General features: G+C 48.0%; 1 protein-coding gene across 1 annotated transcript in view; it reads left to right on the top strand.

The window, feature by feature from the left end:
* Window positions 1-25,167, top strand: part of HCFC1 (host cell factor C1) — a 73,315-nt gene extending 48,148 nt beyond the window's left edge. Inside the window, 10 exon segments of the mRNA XM_077172422.1 lie at window positions 565-717; window positions 3,321-3,443; window positions 5,274-5,540; window positions 6,741-6,878; window positions 10,782-10,897; window positions 17,757-17,887; window positions 19,391-19,569; window positions 20,758-20,976; window positions 22,267-22,485; window positions 24,925-25,167. Coding sequence (XP_077028537.1) covers window positions 565-717; window positions 3,321-3,443; window positions 5,274-5,540; window positions 6,741-6,878; window positions 10,782-10,897; window positions 17,757-17,887; window positions 19,391-19,569; window positions 20,758-20,976; window positions 22,267-22,485; window positions 24,925-25,112 — 1,733 coding nt within the window. The 3' untranslated portion in view covers window positions 25,113-25,167.
* Window positions 25,168-27,836: the final 2,669 nt, after the last annotated feature.

Raw genomic sequence — 27,836 nt, 5'->3', positions numbered from 1 at the left:
TGGGGTTTTTTGGGGTCTGTCCTGACCCTGTGACCCCCTCAGGCTATGGGAGGCTGAGCCTGTCCAGTGAGGATTTTTTTGGCATTTTTAACAGGATTTTTTGGGGTATTTTAGGGTTTTCATGTAATATGGGAAATGTCAGGATTTGGGGTTTTTTGGGGTGGATTTTTTGGGGGTTTTTGGGGTCTGTCCTGACCCCTGTGACCCCCCCAGAGTACAGGGGCCTGAGCCTGTCCAATGAGTGGTTCTTGGCATTTTTAATGGGATTTTTTGAGGTTTTATGGGTTATTTTGGGATTTTTATGAAACATGGAGGATTTGGGGTTTTTTGGGGTGGTTTTTTTGGGGTTTTTGGGTTCTCTCCTGACCCTGTGACCCCCTCAGGATACAGAGGCTGAGCCTGTCCAATGAGTGTTTTTTGGCATTTTTAATGGGATTTTTTGGGGGTTTTTTGGGGGTATTTCAAGGTTTTCATGCAATGTGGAGAATTCCAGGATTTGGGGTTTTTTGGGGTGGATTTTTTGGGGGTTTTTGGGTTCTCTCCTGACCCCTGTGACCCCCCCAGGCTACGGGGGCCTGAGCCTGTCCATCGAGGGCCCCAGCAAGGTGGACATCACCACGGAGGAGCTGGAGGACGGCACCTGCCGCGTCTCCTACTGCCCCACCGAGCCCGGCAACTACATCATCTCCGTCAAATTCGGGGAGCAGCACGTGCCTGGTGAGCACTGGGGAACTGGGGGGGACTGGGAGGGACTGGGAGGGGGTTTGGGGGCATTGGGAGGGACTGGGAGGGGATTTGGGGACGTTGGGAGGGACTGGGGGGGACTAGGAGGGACTGGGAGGGCACTGGGAGGGGATTGGGAGGGGATTGGGTACATTGGGAGGGGATTTGGGGGCACTGGGAGGGACTGGGAGGGGATTTGGGGACATTGGGAGGGACTGGGAAGGACTGGGGGGGACTGGGAGGGCACTGGGAGGGGATTGAGGGACACTGGGGGGGACTGGGAGGGACTGGGAGGGGGTTTGGGGACACTGGGAGGGGATTGAGAAGGGGTTTGGGGGCACTGGGAGGGACTGGGAGGGACTGGGAGGGATTGGGAGGGACTGGGAGGGGATTGGGAGGGACTGGGGGGGACTGGGAGGGACTGGGAAGGGATTGGGAGGGACTGGGAGGGGATTGGGAGGGACTGGGGGGGACTGGGAGGGATTGGGAGGGACTGGGAGGGGACTGGGTGGGACTGGGAGGGACTGGGAGTGACTGGGGGGGACTGGGAGGGACTGGGAGGGACTGGGAGGGGATTTGGGAAGGACTGGGGGGGACTGGGAGGGACTGGGAGAGCACTGGGAGGGATTGGGGGGGACTGGGAGGGACTGGGGGGCACTGGGAGGGGATTGGGAGGGGATTGGGAGGGACTGGGAAGGGACTGGGAGGGATTGGGAGGGGATTGCAGGACACTGGGAGGGACTGGGAGGGACTGGGAGGGATTGGGAGGGACTGGGAGGGACTGGGGGGACTGGGAGGGGACTGGGAGGGACTGGGAGGGACTGGGGGCAACTGGGAGGGCACTGGGAGGGGATTGGGAGGGACTGGGAGGGATTGGGAGGGGATTGGGTACATTGGGAGGGGACTGGGGGGGGATTGGGAGGGACTGGGAGGGACTGGGAGGGGATTGAGGGACACTGGGAGGGCACTGGAGGGATTGGGAGGGACTGGAAAGGGATTTGGGGATGTTGGGAGGGACTGGGAGGGCACTGGGAGGGACTGGGGGGGACTGGGGGGAGATTGGGAGGGGATTTGGGGACGTTGGGAGGGACTGGGGGGGACTGGGAGGCGGTTTGGGAATACTGGGAGAGACCAGGAGGGATTGGGAGGGGATTTGGGGACACTGGGAGGGGATTTGGAGGCACTGGGAGATACTGGGAGGGACTGGGAGGGCATTTGGGGGCACTGGGGGGGACTGGGAGGGACTGGGAGGGATTTGGGGACACTGGGAGGGGATTGAGGGACACTGAGAGGGCACTGGGAGGGCACTGGGAGGGGATTTTCAGACATTGTGAGGGGATTTGGGGGCACTGGGAGGTACTGGGAGGGACTGGGAGGGAATTTGGGGGCACTGGGAGGGAGTGGGAGGGACTGGGAGGGACTGGGAAGGGGTTTGGGGGCACTGGGAAGGACTGGGAGATATTGGGAGGGACTGGGAGGGGATTGAGGGACACTGGGAGGGGATTTGGGGGCACTGGGAGATACTGGGAGGGGGTTTGGGGACACTGGGAGCACTGGGAAGGCACTGGGAGGGGACTGGGTGGGACTGGGAGGGGATTTGGGGATACTGGGAGGGACTGGGAGGGCACTGGGAGGGGATTGGGAGGGACTGGAGGGGACTGGGGGGGACTGGGGGCACTGGGAGGGACTGGGAAGGGATTTGGGGACGTTGGGAGGGACTGGGAGGGCACTGGGAGGGACTGGGAGGGGATTGAGAGGGGGTTTGGGGACATTAGGAGGGAATTTGGGGGCACTGGGAGGGGGTTGAGGGACACTGGGAGATACTGGGAGGGACTGGGAGGGGATCCGGGGACACTGGAAGGGGATTTGGGGGCACTGGGAGATACTGGGAGATACTGGGGGTGTTTTGGGGGGTCCCGACTGACCCCAATTCCCCTGCCCAGGGAGCCCCTTCTGAGTGAAGGTGCCAGGGCTGGGGGAGCCTCAATTGGGGCATTTTGGGGACATTTTGGGGGGGATTTTGGGGGGATTTTGGGGGGATTTTGGGGGCATTTTGGGGCATTTTGGGGGGGATTTTGGGGACATTTTGGGGCTCCTCAACCTCAGAGGAATTTGGGGATTTTGTGAGGGGTCCTGGGGGAATCTGGGGCAGCTCTGGGGGTCCCGAGTGACCCCAACCCCCCCTCCCCAGGGAGCCCCTTCTCGGTGAAGGTGCTGGGTCTGGGGGAGCCTCAATTGGGGCATTTTGGGGCAATTTTGGGGGCATTTTGGGGAGGATTTTGGGGCAATTTTGGGGCTCCTCAACCTCAGAGGAATTTGGGGATTTTGTGAGGGGTCCTGGAGGAATCTGGGGGAGCTCTGGGGGTCCCGACTGACCCCAATTCCCCCTCCCCAGGGAGCCCCTTCTGAGTGAAGGTTCCAGGTGTGGGGGAGCCTCAATTGAGGCATTTTGGGGAGGATTTTGCAGGGGATTTTGGGGACATTTTGGGGCAATTTTGGGGCTCCTCAACCTCAGAGGAATTTGGGGATTTTTTGGGGGGTCCTGGGGGAATCTGGGGGAGCTCTGGGGGTCCCGACTGACCCCAATTCCTGCCCAGGGAGCCCCTTCTCGGTGAAGGTGACGGGCGAGGGCCGCGTGCGCGAGAGCATCACCCGGAGGCGCCGCGCGCCCCCCGAGGCCAGCGTGGGCACCCCCTGCGACCTCAGCCTCAAAATGCCCGGTGAGGGTCCCTGGGGGGGTCCTGGAGGGTCCCTGGGGGGATTTTGGGGGGGTTTTGGGAGGGTCCTGAGGGGTTCTGGGGGGCTCCTGGAGGGTCCTGGGGAGGTTTTGGGGGGTCCTGGGGGGGTCTTGAGTGACCTGGGGGGGGTTTTGGGGGTCCTTGGGTGGGTCCTGGGGTGGTTTTGGGGGCTCTGGGGGGTCCTGGGGGGATCCTGGGGGGGTTTTGGGGGGTCCTGAGGGGTCCTGGGGAGGTCCTGGGAGGGTCCTGGAGGGTCCTGGGAGGGTCCTGAGGGGGTCCTGGGGGGTCCTGGGAGGTCCTGGGAGGGTCCTGGGAGGGTCCTGGGGGGGTCCTGAGGGGTCCTGGGAGGTCCTGGGAGGGTTTTGGGGGGTCCTGAGGGGTCCTGGAGGGGTTTTGGGGAGTCCTGGGGGGGTCTTGAGTGACCTGGGGGGGTTTTGAGGGTCCTGAGTGTCCCCCAGAGATCTTTGCTTGGCTTTTTTTTTCCCGCCTTTTCTTTTTGCCTTTTTTTTCCTTTTCCCCCCAGAGCTTTCAGGTGACTGCACAGGTGATCAGTCCCACATGGGTCATTTCCCCCCAATAATCCCATTTTTCCCCCAATAACCCCATTTTTCCCCCCAATAATCCCATTTTCCCCCCAATAATCCAATTTTTCCCCCCAATAATCCCATATTTCCCCCCAATAATCCCATTTTCCCACCAATAACCCCATTTTTTCCCCCAATAATCCCATTTTTCACCCCATGTTTTTCCATTTTCCTCCCAGAGCTCTCTGTCTCCAATGTCACCGCCCAGGTCACCGGTCCCACATTGACCATTACCCATAAATAACCCAATTTTTCCCCCAATAACTCCATTTTTTCTCCATTTTTTTCCCCATTTTTTCTCCATTTTTCCCCATTTTTTCTCCATTTTTCCCCCAATAACCCAATTTTCCCCAATTTTCCCCCCATTTTTCCTGTTTTTCCCCCATTTTTTCCCCCAGAGCTCTCCATCTCGGACGTCACCGCCCAGGTCACCGGTCCCACATTGACCATTTTTTCCCATTTTCCCCCATTTTTCCCCTCAATAACCCCATTTTTTCTCCATTTTTTCTCCATTTTTTCCCATTTTCCCCCATATTTCCCCCCAGAGCTCTCCATCTCGGACGTCACCGCCCAGGTCACCAGTCCCAATAACCCCATTTTTTTCCCATTTTCACCTGGTTTTTCCCCCATTTTTCCCCCCAATAATCCCATTTTTTCCCATTTTTTCCTCATTTTTTCTCCATTTTTCCCCATTTTCCCCCATATTTCCCCCCAGAACTCTCCATCTCCGACGTCACCGCCCAGGTCACTGATCCCAATAACCCCATTTTTTCTCCATTTTTCCCCATTTTCCCCCATTTCCCCCCAGAACTCTCCATCTCCGACGTCACCACCCAGGTCACTGATCCCAATAACCCCATTTTTTCCCATTTTTTCTCATTTTTTTCCCATTTTCCCCCATTTTCCCCCCATATTTCCCCCCAGAGCTCTCCATCTCGGACGTCACCACCCAGGTCACCAGTCCCAATAACCCCATTTTCCCCCATTTTTCCCCATTTTCCCCCATTTTTCCCCCCAATAACCCCATTTTTTCTCCGTTTTTTCCCCATTTTTTCTCAATTTTTTCTCCATTTCCCCCCAATTTTCCCCCATATTTCCCCCCAGAACTCTCCATCTCCGACGTCACCGCCCAGGTCTCCAGTCCCACATTGACCATTTCCCATAAATAACCCCATTTTTCCCCATTTTTCCCCGTTTTTCCCCGTTTTTCCCCCATATTTCCCCCCAGAGCTCTCCATCTCCGACGTCACCGCCCAGGTCTCGGGTCCCTCGGGGCAGCCGGTGGCGGCGCAGGTGGTGCCCGGTGCCGGGGGCACGGTCGGGGTTCGCTTCGTGCCGCAGGAGACCGGGGCCCACCGGGTCAGCGTCAAGGACCGGGGCCAGCACGTGCCCGGGAGCCCCTTCCAGTTCACCGTGGGACCCCTGGGAGAGGGCGGCGCCCACAAGGTCCGGGCTGGGGGGCCCGGGCTGGAGAGGGCCGAGGCCGGGAGCCCCGGTGAGCACGCCGGAAATGGGGATGGGGGGCACCGGAAATGGGATGGGGGCACCGGAAATGGGATGGGGGCGCCGGAAATGGGGAGAGGGGGCACCGGAAATGGGGAGGTGGGCACTGAAAATGGGATGGGGGACACCGGAAATGGGGAGAGGGGGCACCGGAAATGGGATGGGGGCGCTGGAAATGGGGAGGGGGCACCGGAAATGGGATGGGGGGCACCGGAAATGGGGAGAGGGCACCCGGAAATGGGGAGGGGGACCCCGGAAATGGAGGGAGACCCCCGGTGAGCACCCCGGAAATGGGGAGGGGGACCCCGGAAATGGGTTTTTTCCTGTACAGCCATGGTTTATGCGGGTTTTTTGGGGTGGTTTATGGGGTTTTTTGGGGTTTTTGGGGTCCCCTGACCCCGTTTTCCCCGTCCCCAGCCGAGTTCAGCATCTGGACGCGCGAGGCCGGCGCTGGGGGTCTCTGTGTCCCTATAGGGGAATTTATGGGGTTTATGGGGTTTTTAGGGTGGTTTTTGGGGTTTTTTGGGGTGGTTTTTGGGGTTTTCGGGGTGCCCTGACCCCGTTTTCCCCGTCCCCAGCCGAGTTCAGCATCTGGACGCGCGAGGCCGGCGCCGGGGGTCTCTGTGTCCCTATAGGGGTTTTTGGGGTGGTTTTTGGGGTTTTTGGGGTGGTTTTTGGGGTTTTTGGGGTGCCCTGACCCCGTTTCCCCTCTCCCCAGCCGAGTTCAGCATCTGGACGCGCGAGGCCGGCGCCGGGGGTCTCTGTGTCCCTATAGGGGAATTTATGGGGTTTTTTTCCAGAATTTATGGGGTTTTTCCAATAGAGGCGTGGTTTATGGGTTTTTGGGGTGGTTTTTTGGGTTTTTAGGGTGGTTTTTGGGGTCCCCTGACCCCGTTTTTCCCCGTCCCCAGCCGGGTTCAGCATCTGGATGCGCGAGGCCGGCGCCGGGGGTCTCTGTGTCCCTATAGGGGTTTTTGGGGTGGTTTTTGGGGTTTTTGGGGTGGTTTTTGGGGTTTTTGGGGCTCCCTGACCCCGTTTTCCCCGTCCCCAGCCGAGTTCAGCATCTGGACGCGCGAGGCCGGCGCCGGGGGTCTCTGTGTCCCTATAGGGGTTTTTGGGGTGGTTTTTGGGGTTTTTGGGGTGGTTTTTGGGGTTTTTGGGCTCCCTGACCCCGTTTTCCCCCTCTCCCCAGCCGAGTTCAGCATCTGGACGCGCGAGGCCGGCGCCGGGGGTCTCTCCATCGCCGTGGAGGGGCCCAGCAAGGCCGAGATCGCCTTCGAGGACCACAAGGACGGCTCCTGCGGGGTCTCCTACGTGGTGCAGGAACCCGGTCAGTGCTGGCCTTTTGGGGGGTTTTATGGGGTTTTTATGGGGTTTTTGGGTGGGATTTGTAGGATTTTTGGGGTCAAACCCCCTGCTCTGACCCCAAACCAGGTGACTCCGAGGTGTCGGTGAAATCCAACAATGAGCACAGCCCCAAGAGAGGGAACGAAGCTGAATTTTAGGGCATTTTGGAACAGGATTTTTGGGGTTTTTGGGATGGGATTTTTAGGATTTTTGGGGTCAAACCCCCTGCCCTAACCCCAAACCAGGTGACTCCGAGGTGTCGGTGAAGTTCAATGACAGCGCAGGCCCGAGAGTGGGGACAACGCTGAGTTTTAGGGCCTTTTGGAACGGGATTTTTGGGGTTTTTGGAGCGGGATTTTTGGGATTTTTTGGGATTTTTGGGGTCAAACCCCCTGCCCTAATCCCAACCCAGGTGACTCCGAGGTGTCGGTGAAGTTCAATGACAGCGCAGGCCCGAGACATGGAACGAAGCCGAATTCTGGGGGATTTTGGGGGTTTTTGGGTTTTTTTGAGCGGGATTTTTGGGGTTTTTGGGATTTTTGGAGTGGGATTTTTGGGATTTTTAGGATTTTTGGGGTCAAACCCCCTGCTCTGACCCCAAACCCCTCTCAGGTGACTCTGAGGTGTCAGTGAAGTTCAACGACAGCGCAGGCCCGAGAGTGGGGACAGAGAGGGAACGAAGCCGAATTTCAGGGCATTTTGAAGCAGGATTTTGGGATTTTTGGGATTTTTAGGGTGGGATTTTTGGGATTTTTAGGATTTTTGGGGTCAAACCCCTTCCTCTGACCCCAACCCAGGTGACTACGAGGTCTCAGTGAAGTTCAACGAGGAGCACAGCCCAGAGAGAGGGGACAGAGAGGGAACGAAGCTGAGTTTTAGGGCCTTTTGGAGTGGGATTTTTGGGATTTTTGGGATGGGATTTTTAGGATTTTTGGGGTCAAAGCCCCTGCTCTGACCCCAAACCCCTCTCAGGTGACTACGAGGTGTCGGTGAAGTTCAATGACAGCGCAGGCCCGAGAGTGGGGACAACGCTGAGTTTTAGGGGATTTTTGGTGGTTTTTGGGGTAGGATTTTTTGGGATTTTTTGGGATTTTTGGGGTCAAACCCCCTCCTCTAACCCCAAACCCCTCTCAGGTGACTCTGAGGTGTCGGTGAAGTTCAATGACAGCGCAGGCCCGAGAGTGGGGACAGAGCTGAGTTTTAGGGCATTTTGGAACGGGATTTTTGGGGTTTTTGGAACGGGATTTTTAGGATTTTTGGGGTTTTTGGGATGGGATTTTTGGGGTCAAACCCCCTGCCCTAACCCCAAACCAGGTGGCTCTGAGGTGTCGGTGAAGTTCAATGACAGCGCAGGCCTGAGAGTGGGGACAACGCTGAGTTTTAGGGCCTTTTGGAACGGGATTTCTGGAGCGGGATTTTTGGGGATTTTGGCATTTTGGGATGGGATTTTTGGGATTTTTGGGGTCAAACCCCTTCCTCTGACCCCCTCTCAGGTGACTACGAGGTCTCAGTGAAGTTCAACGATGAGCACATCCCTGAGGGAGGGAATGACGCTGAGTTTTAGGGGATTGTTGGGGTTTTTTGAGCGGGATTTTTGGGGTTTTTGGAGTGGGATTTTTAGGATTTTTGGGGTCAAACCCCCTCCTCTGACCCCAACCCAGGTGACTACGAGGTCTCAGTGAAGTTCAACGAGGAGCACATCCCCAAGAGAGGGAACAGAGAGGGAACGAAGCTGAGTTTTAGGGCCTTTTGGAATGGGATTTTTGGGGTTTTTGGAGTGGGATTTTTGGGATTTTTGGGATGGGATTTTTAGGATTTTTGGGGTCAAAGCCCTTCCTCTGACCCCAAACCCCTCTCAGGTGACTACGAGGTGTGGGTGAAGTTCAATGACAGCGCAGGCCCGAGAGTGGGGACAACGCTGAGTTTTAGGGGATTTTTGGGGTTTTTGGGGTAGCATTTTTTGGGATTTTTTGGGATTTTTGGGGTCAAACCCCTTCCTCTGACCCCAAACCCCTCTCAGGTGACTCTGAGGTGTCGGTGAAGTTCAATGACGAGCACATCCCTGAGGGAGGGAATGACGCTGAGTTTTAGGGCCTTTTGGAACGGGATTTTTGGAGCGGGATTTTTGGGGTTTTTGGGATGGGATTTTTGGGATTTTTGGGGTCAAACCCCTTCCTCTAACCCCAAACCCCTCTCAGGTGACTACGAGGTGTCAGTGAAGTTCAACGAGGGGCACATCCCCGAGAGAAGGAACAGAGAGGGAGCGAAGCCGAATTCTGGGGGATTTTGGGGTTTTTGGGATGGGATTTTTGGGGTTTTTGGAGCGGGATTTTTGGGGTTTTTGGGGTTTTTGGGATGGGATTTTTGGGTCAAACCCCCTGCTCTGACCCCAAACCTGGTGACTCTGAGGTCTCAGTGAAGTTCAATGACAGCGCAGCCCAGAGAGAGGGAACGACGCTGAGTTTTAGGGGATTTTTGGTGGTTTTTGAGCGGGATTTTTGGGATTTTTAGGGTGGGATTTTTGGGATTTTTAGGATTTTTGGGGTCAAACCCCTTCCTCTGACCCCAACCCAGGTGACTACGAGGTGTCAGTGAAATTCAACGACAGCGCAGGCCCGAGAGTGGGGACAGAGAGGGAACGAAGCCGAATTCTGGGGGATTTTGAGGTTTTTGGGATGGGATTTTTGGGATTTTTGGGGTTTTTGGAGTGGGATTTTTAGGATTTTTGGGTCAAACCCCCTGCTCTGACCCCAAACCCCTCTCAGGTGACTACGAGGTGTCGGTGAAGTTCAACGATGAGCACATCCCTGAAAGTGGGAACAGAGAGGGGACAGAGAGGGAACGACGCTGAGTTTTAGGGCCTTTTGGAACGGGATTTTTGGAGCGGGATTTTTGGGATTTTTGGGATGGGATTTTTGGGAATTTTGGGGTCAAACCCCCTGCTCTGACCCCAAACCCCTCTCAGGTGACTGAGGTGTCAGTGAAGTTCAATGACAGCGCAGCCCCGAGAGTGGGGACAGAGCTGAGTTTTAGGGGATTTTTGAACGGGATTTTTGGGGATTTTTGGGCAGGATTTTTGGGGTTTTTGGGATGGGATTTTTCGGATTTTTGGGGTCAAACCCCCTTCCTCTGACCCCAAACCCCTCTCAGGTGACTACGAGGTGTCGGTGAAGTTCAATGATGAGCACATCCCTGAGGGAGGGAATGACGCTGAGTTTTAGGGGATTGTTGGGGTTTTTTGAGCGGGATTTTTGGGGTTTTTGGGATGGGATTTTTAGGATTTTTGGGGTCAAACCCCCTGCTCTGACCCCAACCCAGGTGACTACGAGGTGTCAGTGAAGTTCAACGATGAGCACATCCCCGAGAGAGGGAACAGAGAGGGGACAGAGAGGGAACAGAGCTGAGTTTTAGGGCATTTTGAAGCAGGATTTTTGGGGTTTTGGGATGGGATTTTGGGGTTTTTGGGATGGGATTTTTGGGATTTTTTGGGATTTTTGGGTCAAACCCCCTGCTGTGACCCCAAACCTGGTGACTCTGAGGTCTCAGTGAAGTTCAATGACAGCACAGCCCCGAGAGAGGGAACGACGCTGAGTTTTAGGGCATTTTGAAGCAGGATTTTGGGATTTTTGGGATTTTTGGGATTTTTGGGGTGGGATTTTTAGGATTTTTGGGGTCAAACCCCCTGCTCTGACCCCAAACCCCCCCCAGGTGACTACGAGGTGTGGGTGAAGTTCAACGAGGAGCACATCCCCGAGAGAGGGAACAGAGAGGGAACAAAGCTGAGTTTTAGGGCCTTTTGGAATGGGATTTGTGGGATTTTTGGAGTGGGATTTTTGGGATTTTTAGGATTTTTGGGGTCAAACCCCTTCCTCTGACCCCAACCCAGGTGACTACGAGGTGTCAGTGAAGTTCAACGATGAGCACATCCCCGAGAGCCCCTTCGTGGTGACGGCCTCGGCCCCCAGCGACGCCGCGCGGCGTTTGACTGTTTCAAGCCTTCAGGTGAGGCACCTGGAGACCCCAAACACCCAAAAAACCCCAAAAAACCCCAAAAAAACCCCAAAAAAACAACAACAGAGCGGGGGGGGGGCACGGCCAGAGCAGGACTGGGGGGAACTGGGGGAGGTTTTGGGGTTTGTAGGGGAAGTTTTGGGGTTTATAGGAGCAGTTTTGGGGTTTTTAGGGGAAGTTTTGGGGGAAAGTTTTGGGGTTTTTAGGTTTGGGTTTTGGGGTTTTTAGGAGCAGTTTTGAGGATTGAAGGAGGAGTTTTGGGATTTTTAGGGGAAGATTTGGGGTGTTTAGGAGCAGTTTTGGGGTTTATAGGAGCAGATTTTGAGGGAAAGGTTTGGGGTTTTTAGGAGCAGATTTGGGGTTTGTAGGAGGAGTTTTGGGGGTTTTAGGAGCAGATTTTGAAGTTAGTGGGGGCAGATTTGGGGTTTGTAGGGGAAGATTTTGAGGGAAAGTTTTGGGGTTTTTAGGGGAAGTTTTGGGGTTTTTAGGAGAAGATTTTGAGGGAAAGTTTTGAGGTTTATAGGGGAAGTTTTGGGGTTTGTAGGGGCAGTTTTGGGGGTTTTAGGGGAAGTTTTGGGGTTTGTAGGTGCAGATTTTGAGGGAAAGTTTTGCGGTGTTTTGGAGCAGTTTTGGGGTTTTAGGGGAAGATTTTGGGGTTTTTAGGGGAAGTTTTGGGGTTTTTAGGGGAAGATTTTGAGGGAAAGTTTTGGGGTTTTTAGGGGAAGTTTTGGGGTTTGTAGGGGAAGATTTTGAGGGAAAGTTTTGGGGTTTATAGGGGAAGTTTTGGGGTTTTTAGGGGAAGTTTTGGGGTTTTTAGGAGCAGATTTTGGGGAGCAGTTTTGGGGTCTTTAGGAGCAGTTTTGGGGTTTGTAGGTGCAGATTTTGGGGTTTTTAGGAGCAGATTTTGAGGGAAAGTTTTGGGGTTTTTAGGTTTGGGTTTTGGGGTTTGTAGGAGCAGATTTGGGGTTTGTAGGGGAAGATTTTGGGGTTTGTAGGGGAAGTTTTGGGGTTTTTAGGGAAAGTTTTGGGGTTTTAAGGAGCAAATTTGGGGTTTTGTAGGGGCAGATTTTGGGGTTTTTAGGGAAAGTTTTGGGGTTTTTAGGGAAAGTTTTGGGGTTTTTAGGGGAAGATTTTGAGGGAAAGTTTTGGGGTTTGTAGGGGCAGTTTTGGGGTTTGTAGGGGCAGATTTTGGGTTTCTAGGGGAAGTTTTGAGGTTTTTAGGTGCAGATTTTGGGGTTTTGTAGGTGCAGATTTTGGGGAGCAGTTTTGGGGATTTTAGGGAAAGTTTTGGGGTTTCTAGGGGAAGTTTTGAGGTTTTTAGGTGCAGATTTTGGGGTTTTTAGGAGCAGATTTTGGGGTTTGTAGGGGCAGATTTTGGGGAGCAGTTTTGGGGATTTTAGGGAAAGATTTGGGAGTTGTAGGGGCAGATTTTGAGGGAAAGGTTTGGGGTTTATAGGGGAAGTTTTGGGGTTTGTAGGAACAATTTTGGGGTTTGTAGGAGCAGATTTTGGGGTTTGTAGGGGGAGTTTTAGGGTTTTTAGGTGCAGATTTTGGGGATTGTAGGGGCAGATTTAGGAGGTTTTAAAGCAGGTTTTAGGGTATTTTCATCAGCTTTAGGGGTTTTAATCAGAATTTAGGGATTTTAAGCAGCTTTTAGGGTATTTTAATCAGAATTTAGGATATTCAAATCAGCTTTTAGGGTATTTTAATCAGAATTTAGGGGTTGAAATCAGCTTTAGGTTATTTAATCAGAATTTAGGGATTTTAAGCAGATTTTGGGATATTCAAATCAGCCATTAGCATATTCAAATCAGCAATTAGCATATTCAAATCATCCTTTAGCATATTCTAATCAGCTTTGGGGATATTCAAATCAGAATTTAGGGGTTTAAAGCAGATTTTAGCATATTCAAATCAGTCTTTAGAATATTCAAATCAGCTTTTGGGATATTCAAATCAGCTTTTGGGATATTTAAATCAGGTTTTAGAATATTTAAATCAAAATTTAGGGATTTTAAGCAGATTTTGGGGTATTTTAATCAAAATTTAGGGATTTTAAGCAGATTTTAGGATATTTTAATCAGAATTTAGGAGTTGAAATCAGCTTTTGGGATATTTTAATCAGAATTTGGGATATTTTAATCAGACTTTAGGGGTTTTAAGCAGATTTTGGCATATTCAAATCAGCTTTTAGCATATTCAAATCAGCTTTAGGTTATTTAATCAGAATTTAGGGGTTTTAAGCAGATTTTGGGATATTTGAATCAGCTTTTAGCATATTCAAATCAGCTTTTGGGATATTCAAATCAGCTTTTGGGATAATTTAATCAGAATTTAGGATATTTTAATCAGAATTTAGGGGTTGAAATCAGCTTTAGGGTATTTAATCAGAATTTAGGGGTTTTAAGCAGATTTTGGGATATTCAAATCAGTTTTTGGGATATTTAAATCAGAATTTAGGGATTTTAAGCAAATTTTGGGATATTTTAATCAGCTTTTAGGATATTCAAATCAGCTTTTGGGATATTTTAATCAGAATTTAGGGATTTTAAGCAGAATTTAGCATATTCAAATCAGCTTTTGGGATATTTAATCAGAATTTAGGGGTTTAAATCAGCTTTTGGGATATTTAAATCAGGTTTTAGAATATTTAAATCAAAATTTAGGGATTTTAAGCAGATTTTAGGGGTATTTTAATCAGAATTTAGGGCCTTTAGCATATCCAAACCATCCATTAGCATATCCAAACAACTCATTAGCATATCCAAACCCCTCATTAGCATATCCAAATCCCTCATTAGCATATCCAACCCCCTCATTAGCATATCCAAATCCGCTTTTTTGGGGTTTTTGCCCAGCCCTTGTGGGGTCTCTCTCGTGTCTCTGATAAAGGCTTTGAACAGGGGGGGGCCGGGGGGGTTGAACGGGACCCAGAGGCCCCAAAACAAAAGCCCCAAAAGAGAGCCCCAGAAAGTGGGGGGCTGGGCTCCCCCTGGCTGCCGTTCAACCCCTCCCCCCCCAAGGTAAGTGGGGTCCTGGGGGGCCCCAAAAACCCCAAAAAAAACCCCAAAAAAATTCGGGATTTTGGGGCTTTGGGGCTCCCCCAGGGCTCTCAGGGGAGGGTTTGGGGTTTTGGGATCCCCCAAAAAAAATTTGGGGATTTGGGGAGGGGAGGGGAGGGGTTGTGTTTGGGGGGGTTTGGGATTTTCTGATTTTTCCCATAATTTTGGGGTGGGAATTTGGGATTTTCTGATTTTTCCCATAATTTTGGGGTGAGGTTTTGGGTTTTTCTGATTTTTCCCAAATTTCTGGGGTAAGAATTTGGGATTTTCTGATTTTTCCCAAAATTTTGGGGTGGGATTTGGGATTTTCCGATTTTTCCCAAAGTTTTGGGGTGAGGTTTTGGGTTTTTCTGATTTTTCCCCAAATTTCTGGGGTAAGAATTTGGGATTTTCTTATTTTTCCCATAATTTTTGGTGTGGGGCATTTGGGATTTTCCGATTTTTCCCAAATATTTGAGTAAGAATTTGGGATTTTCCAATTTTTTGGGAGTGAAAATTTGGGATTTTCCAATTTTTCCCAAATTTTTTGGGTAAGAATTTGGGATTTTCTGATTTTCCCCAAATTTTGGGGAGTGAAAATTTGGGATTTTCTTATTTTTCCCATAATTTTTGGGGTGAGGTTTTGGGTTTTTCTGATTTTCCCCAAATTTCTGGGGTAAGAATTTGGGATTTTCTGATTTTTCCCAAATTTTTTGGGTGGGAATTTGGGATTTTCCAATTTTCCCCATAATTTTGGGGTGGGGAATTTGGGATTTTCTGATTTTCCCCAAAGTTTTGGGGTGAGGTTTTGGGTTTTTCTGATTTTCCCAACTTTTTTTGGGGCAAGGTTTGGGATTTTTTGATTTTCCAATTTTCCCCAAAATTTTTGGGGTAAGAATTTGGGATTTTCCGATTTTCCCCAAAGTTTTGGGGTGAGGATTTGGGATTTTCTGATTTTCCCCAAATTTTGGAGGTGGGAATTTGGGATTTTCTGATTTTTCCCATAATTTTTGGGGGGGATTTGGGGATTTTCCAATTTTCCCCAAATTTTTGAGGTGAAAATTTGGGATTTTCCAACCTTTCCCAAAAATATTTGGGATTTTTTGGCTTTTTGGGGGGAAATTTTTTTTTACTTTTTTGGGAAATTTTTGGGGGAAAATTTTGGGGGAATTTTTGGGGTTTTTTTGGGAGGTGTTGTTGGAGCATTTTTGGGTTTTTTGGGTTTTTCTTGTTGTTTTTCAGTTTTTTTGAGTTTTTTTGGGGTTTTTTGGGTTTTTTTTGGTGGGGTTTTATGGGGTTTATTTGGGGAATTTTGGGGCATTTCTTGGAACAATTTTTGGGGTTTTTTTTTCCTTTCTTTGTGGGGTTTTGGGTTTATTTTGGTTTTTTATGGGGATTTATTTTGTGTTTTTTCTGGGTTTTTTTATTTGTGAGGTTTTTTTGTTTCTTTGGGGTTTTTTGGGGTTTATTTGCTCTTTTTAAGGGATTTTTTTAGGGTTTCTTTTTTCGAGGTGTTTTTCTTTCTTTGGGTTTTTTTGGGGTTGGGTTTTTTGTTTTTTTTTTCTTGTTTTTTCTCTTTATTTTGGGGGTTTTTTTGAGGTTTTTTATGTTGTTTTCTCTCTTTATTTTTAGGGATTTTGGGGTTTTCTTTGGGGTTTTTTCTTGTTTATTTTTTTCTCTTTCTTTGGTTTTTTTTTGGGTTTTTTTTGGTTTTTTAGTTGATTTCTTTGGGGTATTTTTTTGTTTTTTGGGGATTTCTTTGTGTTTTTTCCTTGTTTTTTTTCTCTTTGGGTTCTTTTGATTTTGTGGAATTTCTTTGGGTTTTTTCCTTGGTTTTTTCCTCTTTCTTTCTGTTGTTTTATTTTTTGCTTTTTTAGGTGATTTCTTTGAGGTTTTTTCTTGTTTTTTTTTTTCCTCTTTGGGGTTTTTATTTTGTTGTTTTTGTGGAATTTATTTGGGTTTTTTCCTTGTTTTTTCTCTTTGGGTTCTTTTGATTTTGTGGAATTTCTTTGGGTTTTTTCCTTGGTTTTTTCCTCTTTCTTTGGTTTTTTTGTGTTTTATTTTGGGGACGATTTCTTTGGGTTTTTTATTGGGTTTTTCCTCTTTCTTTGTGGTTTTTTTTGTTTTATTTTGGGGGGATTTCTTTGGGTTTTTTATTGGGTTTTTTTTTATTTTGGGGGGATTTCTTTGGGTTTTTTATTGGTTTTTATTCTCTTTTTTTGTGTTGGTTTTTTTGGCTTTTTTAGGTGATTTCTTTGGGTTTTTCCTTGGCTTTTTCCTCTTTCTTTGGTTTTTTTTTTTTTTTGTTTTATTTTGGGAGGATTTCTTTGGGTTTTTTATTGGGTTTTTTTTTTGTTTTGGGGGGATTTCTTTGGGTTTTTTATTGGGTTTTTTTTTGTTTTGGGGGGGTTTCTTTGGGTTTTTTATTGGGGTTTTTTTTTGTTTTGGGGGGATTTCTTTGGGTTTTTCCTTGGCTTTTTCCTCTTTCTTTGTTTCTTTGTTTTGGGGGAATTTCTTTGAGTTTTTTATTATTTTTCCCTCTTTCTTTGTTTTATTTTGCTTTGTTTTTGAGGGATTTCTTTGGGTTTTCTCATGATTTATTCCTCTTCCCCTCACACTCTCCTTGCTCTTACTCAGTTTCTTTGGGTTTTTCCTTGGCTTTTTCCTCTTTCTTTGGTTTGTTTTTTTTTTTGTTTTATTTTGGGATGATTTCTATGGATTTTTTATTGTTTTTTTTTGTTTTGTTTTGTTTTGGGGGGATTTCTTTGGGTTTTTTATTGGTTCTTTGTTGTTTTATTTTATTTTGCTTTGTTTTTGAGGGATTTCTTTGGGTTTTTCCTTGGCTTTTTCCTCTTTCTTTGTGTTTTTTTTTTTGTTTTATTTTGGGGGATTTCTTTGGGTTTTTTATTGGGTTTTTTTTGTTTGTTTTGAGGGGATTTCTTTGGGTTTTTTATTGTTTTTTTTTCTCTTTCTTTGGTTTTATTTTCTTTGTTTTGTTTTTGAGGGATTTCTTTGGGTTTTTCCTTGGCTTTTTCCTCTTTCTTTGTGTTTTTTTTTTTGTTTTATTTTGGGAGGATTTCTTTAGGTTTTTTATTGGTTTTTTCCTCTTTCTTTGTTTTTTATTTTGTTTTGTTTTGTTTTGGAGGGATTTCTTTGGGTTTTTCTTTGGTTTTTTTAAATTTTGTTTTGGAGGGATTTCTTTGGGTTTTTCCTTGGTTTTTTCTCTTTCTTTGGGATTTTTTTGTTTGGTTTTGGGGGGATTTCTTGGGGTTTTTTCTTGGTTTTTTTTTTTTTCTCTTTGGGGTTTTTATTTTGTTGTTTTTGTGGAATTTCTTTGGGTTTTTCCTTGGGTTTTTTTCCTCTTTCTTTGTGTTTTTTTTTTTGTTTTATTTTGGGGGGATTTCTTTGGGTTTTTTATTGGGTTTTTTTTCTCTTTGTGTTGTTTTTTTTTGGCTTTTTTAGGTGATTTCTTTGGGTTTTTTTATTGGGTTTTTTTTTGTTTTGAGGGAATTCTCTGAGTTTTTTATTATTTTTTCCTCTTTCTTTGTTTTATTTTGCTTTGTTTTTGAGGAATTTCTCTGATTTTCTCACGATTTACCCCTCTCCCCCTCACACTCTCCTTACTCTCACTCAATTTCCTTGGCTTTTTTTTTTGTTATATTTTCATTATTTCCCCCTCTTTTTCCCTTTCCTCCCCCATTCCCCATTCCCCCCCTTTGCTGTGTTCCCCTCCCTGTTTGGGGGTGGCTCCCCGGGGTTTTTGGGGTTCCAGGGCCGTTTTTGGGGTGTCTGACCCCGTGTTCCCCCAGGAGTCGGGGTCTCAAGGTTCACCAGCGGCCTCGTTCGCCGTCAGCCTCAACGGGGCCAGGGGGGCCCTGGATGCCAAAGTTCACAGTCCCTCGGGGGCCCTGGAGGAATGTCACATCTCTGAGTCACCCCAGGTGAGGGACACCCCAAAATGTGGGGCTGAACCCAAAAATCCCTGAAAAAAATGGAGAATTCCTACAAAAATCTGCAAATTTCGCGTTAAAATTGGTAAATTCCACCTCAAAATAGGCAAATTCCACCCCAAAATGCTCCATCCCTGGGGGCTCTGGATGGTGTCACATCTCTGAGGTCACCCCAGGTGAGGGACACCCCAAAATCTGGGGTTGGACCCCAAAAATCCCTGAAAAAAATTGAGAATTCCTAGAAAAATCTGCTCAATTCCCATAAGAATCGACAAATTCCACCCCAAAATCAGCAAATTCCACCCCAAAATTGGCAAATTCCACCCCAAATTCCACCCCATTCCCAGCCCCTGGGGGGTGCCACATCTCTGAGGTCACCCCAGGTGAGGGACACCCCAAAATCTGGGGTTGGACCCCAAAAATCCCCGAAAAAATGGAGTGTTCCTACAAAAATCTGCAAATTTCGCGTTAAAATCGGCAAATTCCACCCCAAAATCCACCCATTCCCATAAAAATCCTGCCCTGTTCCAACCTTCTGGGTGGTGTCAAAGTTCTGGGATTGCTCCTTGTGAGGGACACCTCAGGGACCCCCCAAAATCTGGGGTTGGACCCCAAAAATCCCTGAAAAAATGGAGAATTCCTACAAAAACCTGCAAATTTCGCGTTAAAATCGGCGAATTCCTGCCCAAAATCTGCCCTGTTCTGATCTCCTGGGGCAATGTCACAGCTCTGAGGTCACCCCAGGTGAGGGACACCCCAAAATCTGGGGTAAAACCCCAAAAATCCCTGAAAAAATTGAGTGTTCCTACAAAAAACGGCAAATTTTGCATTAAAATCGGCAAATTCCACCCCAAAATTGGTAAATTCCACCCCAAAATCCACCCCGTTCCCAGCCCCTGGGTGGTGCCACAGCTCCGAGGTCACCCCAGGTGAGGGACACCCCAAAATGTGGGGTTGGACCCCAAAAATCCCTGAAAAAATGGAGAATTCCTACAAAAATCTGCAAGTTCCAGCCCAAAATCTGCCCTGTTCCCATAAAAATGGGGTTCAGGGATGATTTTGAGGTCTTTGGGTTAATTTGGGGGTTTCAGGGACAATTTTGGAGGTTCAGGTTTAATTTGGGGGTCCCTTTTCCCCAGACAAATCCACACACAGAAATTTGGGATTTCTGTAATTTCAGGGATAATTTTGGGGTTTCAAGTTTAATTTTGGGGTCCCTTTTCCCCAGACAAATCCACACACAGAAATTTGGGATTTCTGGAATTTCAGGGATAATTTTGGGGTTTCAAGTTTAATTTTGGGGTCCCTTTTCCCCAGACAAATCCGCCCACAGGAATTTGGGATTTCTGTAATTTCAGGGATAATTTTGATGGTTCAGGTTTAATTTTGGGGTCCCTTTTCCCCAGACAAATCCACGCACAGAAATTTGGGATTTCTGGAGTTTCAGGGATAATTTTGGGGTTTCAAGTTTAATTTTGGGGTCCCTTTTCCCCAGACAAATACGCCGTGCGCTTCATCCCGCGGGAGAACGGCGTCTACTCCATCGACGTGAAGTTCGAGGGCTCCCACATCCCCGGGAGCCCCTTCAAGGTCCGGGTGGGGGAGCCAGGCCAGGCCGGGGATCCGGGCCTGGTCTCGGCCTACGGGCCCGGCCTGGAGGGCGGCACCACAGGTATGGAATTTTGAGGGAAAAAATGGGAATTTTGGGGAAAAAATGTGAGTTTAGGGGATGAGGGAGTGTGGGGAGGCAGAAGAGGTGTGGAATTTTTGGGAAAAAATGGGAATTTGGGAGGGATCTGGGACAGGCTGAGGATCCGGGCCTGGTCTCGGCCTATGGGCCCGGCCTGGAGGGCGGCACCACAGGTACAGAATTTGGGGGAGAAAATGGGAATTTTGGGGAAAAAATGGGGGTTTAGGGGATGAGGGAGTGTGGGGAGGCAGAAGAGGTGTGGAATTTTTGGGAAAAAATGGGAATTTGGGAGGGATCTGGGACAGGCCGAGGATCCGGGCCTGGTCTCGGCCTACGGGCCGGCCTGGAGGGCGGCACCACAGGTAGGGAATTTTGAGGGAAAAAATGGGAATTTTGGGGAAAAAAAAGTGAGTTTAGGGGATGAGGGAGTGTGGGGAGGCAGAAGAGGTGTGGAATTTTTGGGAAAAAATGGGAATTTGGGAGGGATCTGGGACAGGCCGAGGATCTGGGCCTGGTCTCGGCCTATGAGCCTGGCCTGGAGGGCAGCACCAGAGGTGTGGAATGTGAGGGGAAAAAATGGGAATTTTGGGGAAAAATGGGGGTTTAGGGAATGAGGGAGTGTGAGGGGGCACCACAGAGGGGGAAAAACTGGGAATTTTGGAGAAAAAAATGGGAATTTGGGAGGGATCTGGGACAGGCCCAGGATCTGGGCCTGGTCGCGGCCTGCAGGCCTGGCCTGGAGGGCAGCACCAGAGGTGTGGAATGTGAGGGGAAAAATTGGGAATTTTGGGGAAAAATGGGAATTTAGGGGATGAGGGAGTGGGAGGGGGTAGAACAGGAGCAGAATTTGGGGGAAAAAATGAGAATTTGGGAGGGATCTGGGGCAGGCCTGGAATCCGGGCCTGGTCTCGGCCTACGGGCCTGGCCTGGAGGGTGGCACCACAGGGACAGAATGTGAAGGGAAAAATTGGGAATTTTGGGAAAAAAATGGGAATTTGAAGGTTCTCAGTGGGGCCTGAACCCCCTCCCCGTGGAATTTGGGGTTCAAACTTCTCCTTCCATAGGATTTGGCGTTTGATTTTGGGATTTTGGGGGGGCTCTGCATGAACCCCATGGAACTTTGCCCCCTTTCCCCCCCCCTCAAATGTGAATTTTGGGGTGTCCCCTCAGGCTCCCCGGCCGAGTTTGTGGTGAACACGTCCAAGGCTGGCCCGGGAGCTCTGGCTGTGACCATCGAGGGTCCCTCCAAGGTGACCATGGAGTGCCACGAGTGCCCCGAGGGCTTCCGGGTCAGCTACACGCCCATGGCCCCCGGCAGTTACCTCATCACCATCAAATTCGGGGGGCCCCACCACATCGTGGGGAGCCCCTTCAAGGCCAAGATCACCGGTGAGTGATGGGCAGGGGGAATTTGGGGGGGGAAATGGGGTTTAAATGGGGTTTGGGGGTGTTTAAATGGGGTTTGGGGGGGTTTAAAGGGAGTTTAGGGAGCTTTAAATGGGGTTTTTGGGGGGGTTTTGGGGAGCCCCTTCAAGGCCAAGATCACCGGTGAGTGAAAGGGGGGTTTAAATGGGGTCTGGGGGGGAATTGGGGGAGTTTAAAGGGGGTTTTGGGAGGGTTTTGGGGCCCCACCACATCGTGGGGAGCCCCTTCAAGGCCAAGATCACCGGTGAGTGATGGGCAGGGGGAATTTGGGGGGGAAAATGGGGTTTAAGTGGGGTTTGGGGGTGTTTAAAGGGAGTTTTGGGAGGTTAAAGGGAGTTTAGGGGGCTTTAAATGGGGTTTTTGGGGGGATTTGGGGAGCCCCTTCAAGGCCAAGATCACCAGTGAGTGAAAGGGGGCTTTAAATGGGGTTTGAGGGGGAATTGGGGGGATTTAAAGGGGGTTTTGGGGGAGTTTAAAGGGGGTTTTTGGGGGGATTTGGGGCCCCCACCAAATCGTGGGGAGCCCCTTCAAGGCCAAGATCACTGGTGAGTGATGGGCAAGGGGGTTTAAATGGAGTTTGGAGGGGTTTAAATGGGTTTTGGGGGGGTTTAAATGGGGTTTGGGGGGGTTTAAATGGGGTTTAGGGGGCTTTAAAGGGGGTTTTTGGGGGGTTTTGGGGAGCCCCTTCAAGGCCAAGATCACCAGTGAGTGATGGGCAGGGAGAATTTGGGGGGAAAATGGGGTTTAAATGGGGTTTGGGGGTGTTTAAAGGGGATTTTGGGGGGGCATTAAAGGGAATTTGGGGGGAATTGAGGGGGTTTCGAGGGGTTTGGGGGGGTTAAAGGGGGTTTAAAAGGGGTTTGGAAAGTTTAAAGGGGATTTTGGGGGGCATTAAAGGGAATTTGGGGGGATTGAGGGGGTTTCAAGGGGTTTGGGGGGGTTAAAGGGGTTTTGGGGTGTGTTGGGGATGTTTGGGGAGATTTGGGAGGGATTTAACAGAGGCTTGGGGAGAATTGGGGGCTTTGGGGGAGAATTGGGGGTCTTTGGAGGGGATTTGGGGTGAATTCTTAGGATTGCAGTTCAATCAATCCCCACCCCTTAATTTTTTCATCTTCCACCCCAATTTTTTCACCTCCCACCTCCAGATTTTTTCCCATTTCAACCCCAACCTTCCACCTTCCCCTTCTATGATTTTTTCGAGTTCCAACCCCCAAATTTTGGGGTTTTTTTTGGGTTTTTTTTCCCCCGTTTTAGGGCCACGCCTGGTGAGCAGCCACAGCCTCCGCGAGAGCTCCTCGGTGCTGGTGGACTCGGGGGGCCACGGGGGCCCCACCCCCGCCCCCACCCCCGCCGGGGCCCCCCCGGGACCCCCCAAATTCTCGGATGCCTCCAAGGTGGTGGCCAAAGGCCTGGGGCTCACCAAGGGCTTCGTGGGCCAGAAGAATTCCTTCAGCGTGGACTGCAGCAAGGCCGGTGGGTGGCGCTGGAATCTGCTGGGGTGGGCACAAAAACGGGCCAAAAACCAGCCTGGAATGGGCCTAAAAATCAGCCTGGAATGGTCCTAAAAATCAGCCTGGAATGGGCCCAAAAACCAGCCTGGAATGGTTCTAAAACCAGCCTGGAATGGTTCTAAAAACCAGCCTGGAATGGTTCTAAAAACCAGCCTGGAATGGTCCTAAAACCAGCCTGGAATGGTTCTAAAAACCAGCCTGGAATGGTTCTAAAAACCAGCCTGGAATGGTCCTAAAAATCTGCTGGGGTGGGCACAAAAATGGGCCAAAAACCAGCCTGGAATGGTCCCAAAACCAGCCTGGAATGGTCCTAAAAACCAGCCTGGAATGGTTCTAAAAACTATCCTGAAATGCCCCAAAAACCACCCTGGAATGGTTCTAAAAATCAGCCTGGAATGGTCCTAAAAATCAGCCTGAAATGGCCCCAAAAATGAGCTGGGATGGGCCCAAAAACCATCCTGAAATGGTCCTAAAAACCATCCTGAAATGGTCCTAAAAACCATCCTGGAATGGTTCTAAAAATCTGCTGGGGTGGGCACAAAAATGAGCCAAAAACCACCCTGGAATGGTCCCAAAAACCAGCCTGGAATGGTTCTAAAAATCAGCCTGGAATGGCCCAAAAACCACCCTGAAATGGCCCTAAAAGCCATCCTGAACTGGTCCCAAAAATCACCCTGGAATGGTCCCAAAACACCCTGGAATGGTCCCAAAAACCACCCTGGAATGGTCTCAAAAATCTGCTGGGATGGCCCCAAAAACCATCCTGAAATGCCCTAAAAGCCATCCTGGAATGGTCCTAAAAACCATCCTGAAGTGGTCCTAGAAATCTGCTGGGGTGGGCACAAAAATGGCCCAAAAAACGGCCCAAAAGCCACCCTGGAATGGTCCAAAAACCACCCTGGAATGGTCCTAAAAACCACCCTGAAATGGTCCCAAAAATAACCCTGGAATGGCCCCAAAATGAGCTGGAATGGTCCTAAAAATGACCCAAAAACCACCTTGGAATGGCCCCAAAAATGAGCTGGGATGGGCCCAAAAATGGCCCAAAAACCACCCTGGAATGGTCCTAAAAACCATCCTGGAATGGTCCTAAAAACCATCCTGAACTGGTCCCAAAAATAACCCTGGAATGGCCCCAAAATCTGCTGGAATGGGCCCAAGAATGACCCAAAAACCACCCTGGAATGGTGCTAAAAACCATCCTGGAATGGTCCTAAAAATCTTCTGGAATGGGCCCAAAAATGAGCTGGAATGGGCCCAAAAAATGACCCAAAACCCACCCTGAAATGGCCCCAAAACAACCCTGAAATGGTCTCAAAAATCTGCTGGATGGGCCCCAAAAACCACCCTGGAATGGTCCCAAAAACCAGCCTGGAATGGCCCCAAAAATGAGCTTGGATGAAAAAGAAATAGGAAAAAATAGAAAAAAAAAAATTCCAAATAAAAATTAAAAAAAAAAATTTTAAAAAATCCCCAAAAAATCAAAGAAGTCCCAAAATATCCCCAAACCCCAAGCACTCCAAACCACATTGAAAAACTTCAAAATTCTGAGAACGAGATCCAATAAAATAAGAAAAGTAACAGAAAAAAATCCCCCAAAAAATCAAGAAAAAATCAAGAAAAATTCAAACAAATTCAAAAAACATACCCCCAAAAAATTCAAAAGAAATCGAGGAAATTCCAAAAAAATTCAAAACTATTCAAAAAAGAAGCCAAAAAAATTCCTAAAAAATCGAGAAAAATTAAAAAGAAAAAAAAAAAACTTGAAAAAATTGAGGAAAAATTCCAAAAATTTGTAAAAAAAATCTAAAAAATTCCAAAAAAATTCCAAAACAAAAATCCAAAAAAATCTCAAAGATTCCCAAAAAATTAAAAAAAAATCAAGAAAAATTAAAAAAAAAAAATTTAAAAATAAAAAAAAATCGTGAAAAATTAAAAAAAATCCCAAAAAATTTTAAAAAATTCAAAAAAATCTAAAAAAATCCCCAAAAATTCCAAAAAATTAAAAAAACCTCAAAAATTAAAAAAATCCCCAAAAATGTAAAAAAAATCCAAAAAATTTTAAAAATTTCAAAAAAAATCCCCAAAAATTCCCCAAAAAATTAAAAAAAATTTTAAAAAGTCCCCAAAAATTTCAAAAAAAAATCCCAAAAATTTACCCAAAAAACCCAAAAAAAATCCCCAAAAAATTCAAAAAAAATCCAAAAAAATAAAAAAAAAAATCCCCAAAAGTCCCCAAAAAATTCAAAAAAAATCCCAAAAATTTACCCAAAAAACCCCAAAAAATCCCCAAAAAATTCAAAAAAAATCCAAAAAAATTCAAAAAAATTCCCAAAAAACCCCCAAAAAATCCCCCAAAAATCCCCAAAACACCCCAAAATTCTTTTCTTTTTCTTTCCAGGCACCAACATGCTGCTGGTGGGCGTGCAGGGCCCGCGGAACCCGTGCGAGGAGATCGTGGTGAAGCACCTGGGCCACCAGCTGTACAACGTGTCCTACGTGCTGCGCGAGCGCGGCGAGTACCTGCTCGTGCTCAAGTGGGGCGAGCAGCACGTCCCCAACAGCCCCTTCCGCGTCACCGTGCCCTGAGCGCCCCAAAAACCCCGAAAATGGGGCAAAAAGGGGCCGGGGGAGGGACCCCGAAATGGGGGCATGGAGAGGGGGGAAGGGGGAATGGGGTGGAGTTGGAATTAGGGGGGGTGGAGTTGGAGATGGGGGGAAAATGGTAACAAAAATGGGGGAAATGGTACCAAAAATGGGGAAAAAACAGCATGAAATGGTGTCAAAAATGGGGAAAATGGCACCAAAAATGGGGAAAAACCAGCATCAAATGGTGTCAAAAATGGGGAAAAACCAGCATCAAATGGTGTCAAAAAATGGGGAAAATGGTACCAAAAATGGGAAAAACCAGCATCAAATGGTGTCAAAAATGGGGAAAATGGCACCAAAAATGGGGAAAATGGTGCTGGAAATGAGGAAAAAACAGCATCGAAAATGGGGAAAATGGTGTTGGAAATGAGGAAAATGGCGTTGGAAATGGGCGGGAAATGGCGTCGGAAATGGGGAAAAACCAGCATCAAAAATGGGGAAAATGGCACCAAAAATGGAGAAAATGGTGTCGGAAATGGGCGGAAATGGCACCGAAAATGGCATCAGAAATGGAGAAAATTGTGTCGAAAAATGGCACCAAAAATGGGGGAAAAACAGCATCAAATGGTGTCAAAAATGGGGAAAATGGCACCAAAAATGGGGAAAATGGTGTTGGAAATGAGGAAAATGGCGTCAGAAATGAGGAAAAACCAGCATCAAAAATGGGGAAAATGGCACCAAAAATGGGGAAAATGGTGCTGGAAATGAGGAAAATGGCACCAAAAATGGGGAAAATGGTGTTGGAAATGAGGAAAAAACAGCATCAAAAATGGGGAAAAATGGTACCAAGAATGGGGAAAAACCAGCATCAAATGGTGTCAAAAATGGGGAAAATGGCACCAAAAATGGGGAAAATGGCACCAAAAATGGGGAAAATGGTGTTGGAAATGAGGAAAAACCAGTATCAAAAATGGGGAAAATGGCACCAAAAATGGAGAAAATGGCGTCGGAAATGGGCGGGAAATGGCGTCGGAAATGGGGAAAAACCAGCATCAAAAATGGGGGAAAATGGCACCAAAAATGGGGAAAATGGTGCTGGAAATGAGGAAAATGGCACCAAAAATGGAGAAAATGGTGTTGGAAATGAGGAAAAAGCAGCATCAAAAATGGGGAAAATGGCACCAGAAATGGGGAAAATCGTGTTGGAAATGAGGAAAAAACAGCATCGAAAATGGGGAAAAAACAGCATCGAAAATGGGGAAAAAACAGCATCGAAAATGGGGAAAATCGTGTTGGAAATGAGGAAAATGGCGTCAGAAATGGAGAAAATGGTGTCGAAAATGGGGAAAATCATGTTGGAAATGAGGAAAAACCAGTATCGAAAATGGGGAAAATGATGCTGGAAATGAGGAAAATGGCATCGGAAATGGGGAAAAACCAGCATCAAAAATGGGGAAAATGGTGCTGGAAATGGGAAAATGGTGTTGGAAATGAGGAAAATGGCACCAAAAAATGGGGAAAATGGCGTCAAAAATGGGAAAATGGTGTCAAAAATGGGGAAGTGTCCTCAAAAATCAGGAAAATGGTGTCAAAAATGGGGAAGTGTCCATAAAAATGGGGAAGTGTCCTCAGAAAGGGAGAAAATGGCGTCGGAAATGGGGAAGTGTCCTCAAAAATGACGAAAACTGCATCAAAAATGGGGAAAATGGTGTCAAAAATGAAGGAAAACAGCATTAAATGTCCTTAAAGATGGGGAAACATCATAAAATGGTGTCAAAAAGGGGGAAATGTCCTCAAAAGGGGGAAAATGTCATCAAATGTCCTCAAAAATGGTTCAAAGGGGGAAATGTCCTCAAAAATGGTGAAAAATGGCATCAAAAGTCCTCAGAAATGGGCAAAAAGTCCTCAGAAATGGAGAAATGTCCTCAAAAGTGGGGAAAAGGCATCAAAATCCCTCAGAAGTGGGAAAAAAATTCCTTGAAAATGGGGAAATGTCCTGGAAAGTGCCCAAAAATGGTCACAAGTGGGGAAACGGCCTCCAAAGAGGGGAAAATGTCCCCAAAAATCCTCAAAAGTCCCCAAAGTTGTCGAAAATACCCCAAAATTCGGCCTCAGAAATGAATTTTTCCCTGATTTTTGGGGAAAACAAAAACGTCGGGGACATCTCCAGAGTTTGGGGAAATCCCCAAAAAATTTTTGAGGACATCCTAAAAAATGTGGGGGGAAATCCCAAAAAAAAATGTTGAGGACGTTTGGAGAAATTTTGGAGAAATCCTCAAAAAAATTTGGGGAAATGTCCCCAAAAATTTGAGGACATTTCAAGAAGTTTTGGGACATCCCAAAAAATGGGGGGAAATCCCAAAAAATTTGAGGAAATCCCCAAAAAAATTTGAGGACATTTCGAGAAGTTTTGGGACACCCTGAAAAATTTGGGGACGCCCCAAAAATTCCCAGGATTTGGGGACCCCACCCCCAAATTTGGGGACCCCCCCTGATGACTCCAAAGCCCCTCCCCCATTTTTAGGGTCCCCTCCCCCAAATTTTGAGTCCCCCTCCCCCATTTTTGGGTCCCTTCCCCCCAAATTTTGGGGTTTCCCCCCCCTCAATTTTGAGTCCCCTCCCCCCAAATTTTGGGGTCCCCTCCCCCCAATTTTGGGGTCCCTTCCCCCCCAAATTTTGGGGTCCCCCCCACGCCCCTCACGCCCCTCCCCCCTCACTGCCCCT

This window comes from Agelaius phoeniceus, chromosome 38, assembly GCF_051311805.1.
Source record: "Agelaius phoeniceus isolate bAgePho1 chromosome 38, bAgePho1.hap1, whole genome shotgun sequence".
Taxonomy (NCBI): domain Eukaryota; kingdom Metazoa; phylum Chordata; class Aves; order Passeriformes; family Icteridae; genus Agelaius; species Agelaius phoeniceus.
This window is presented reverse-complemented; position numbering and strand designations above follow the sequence as displayed.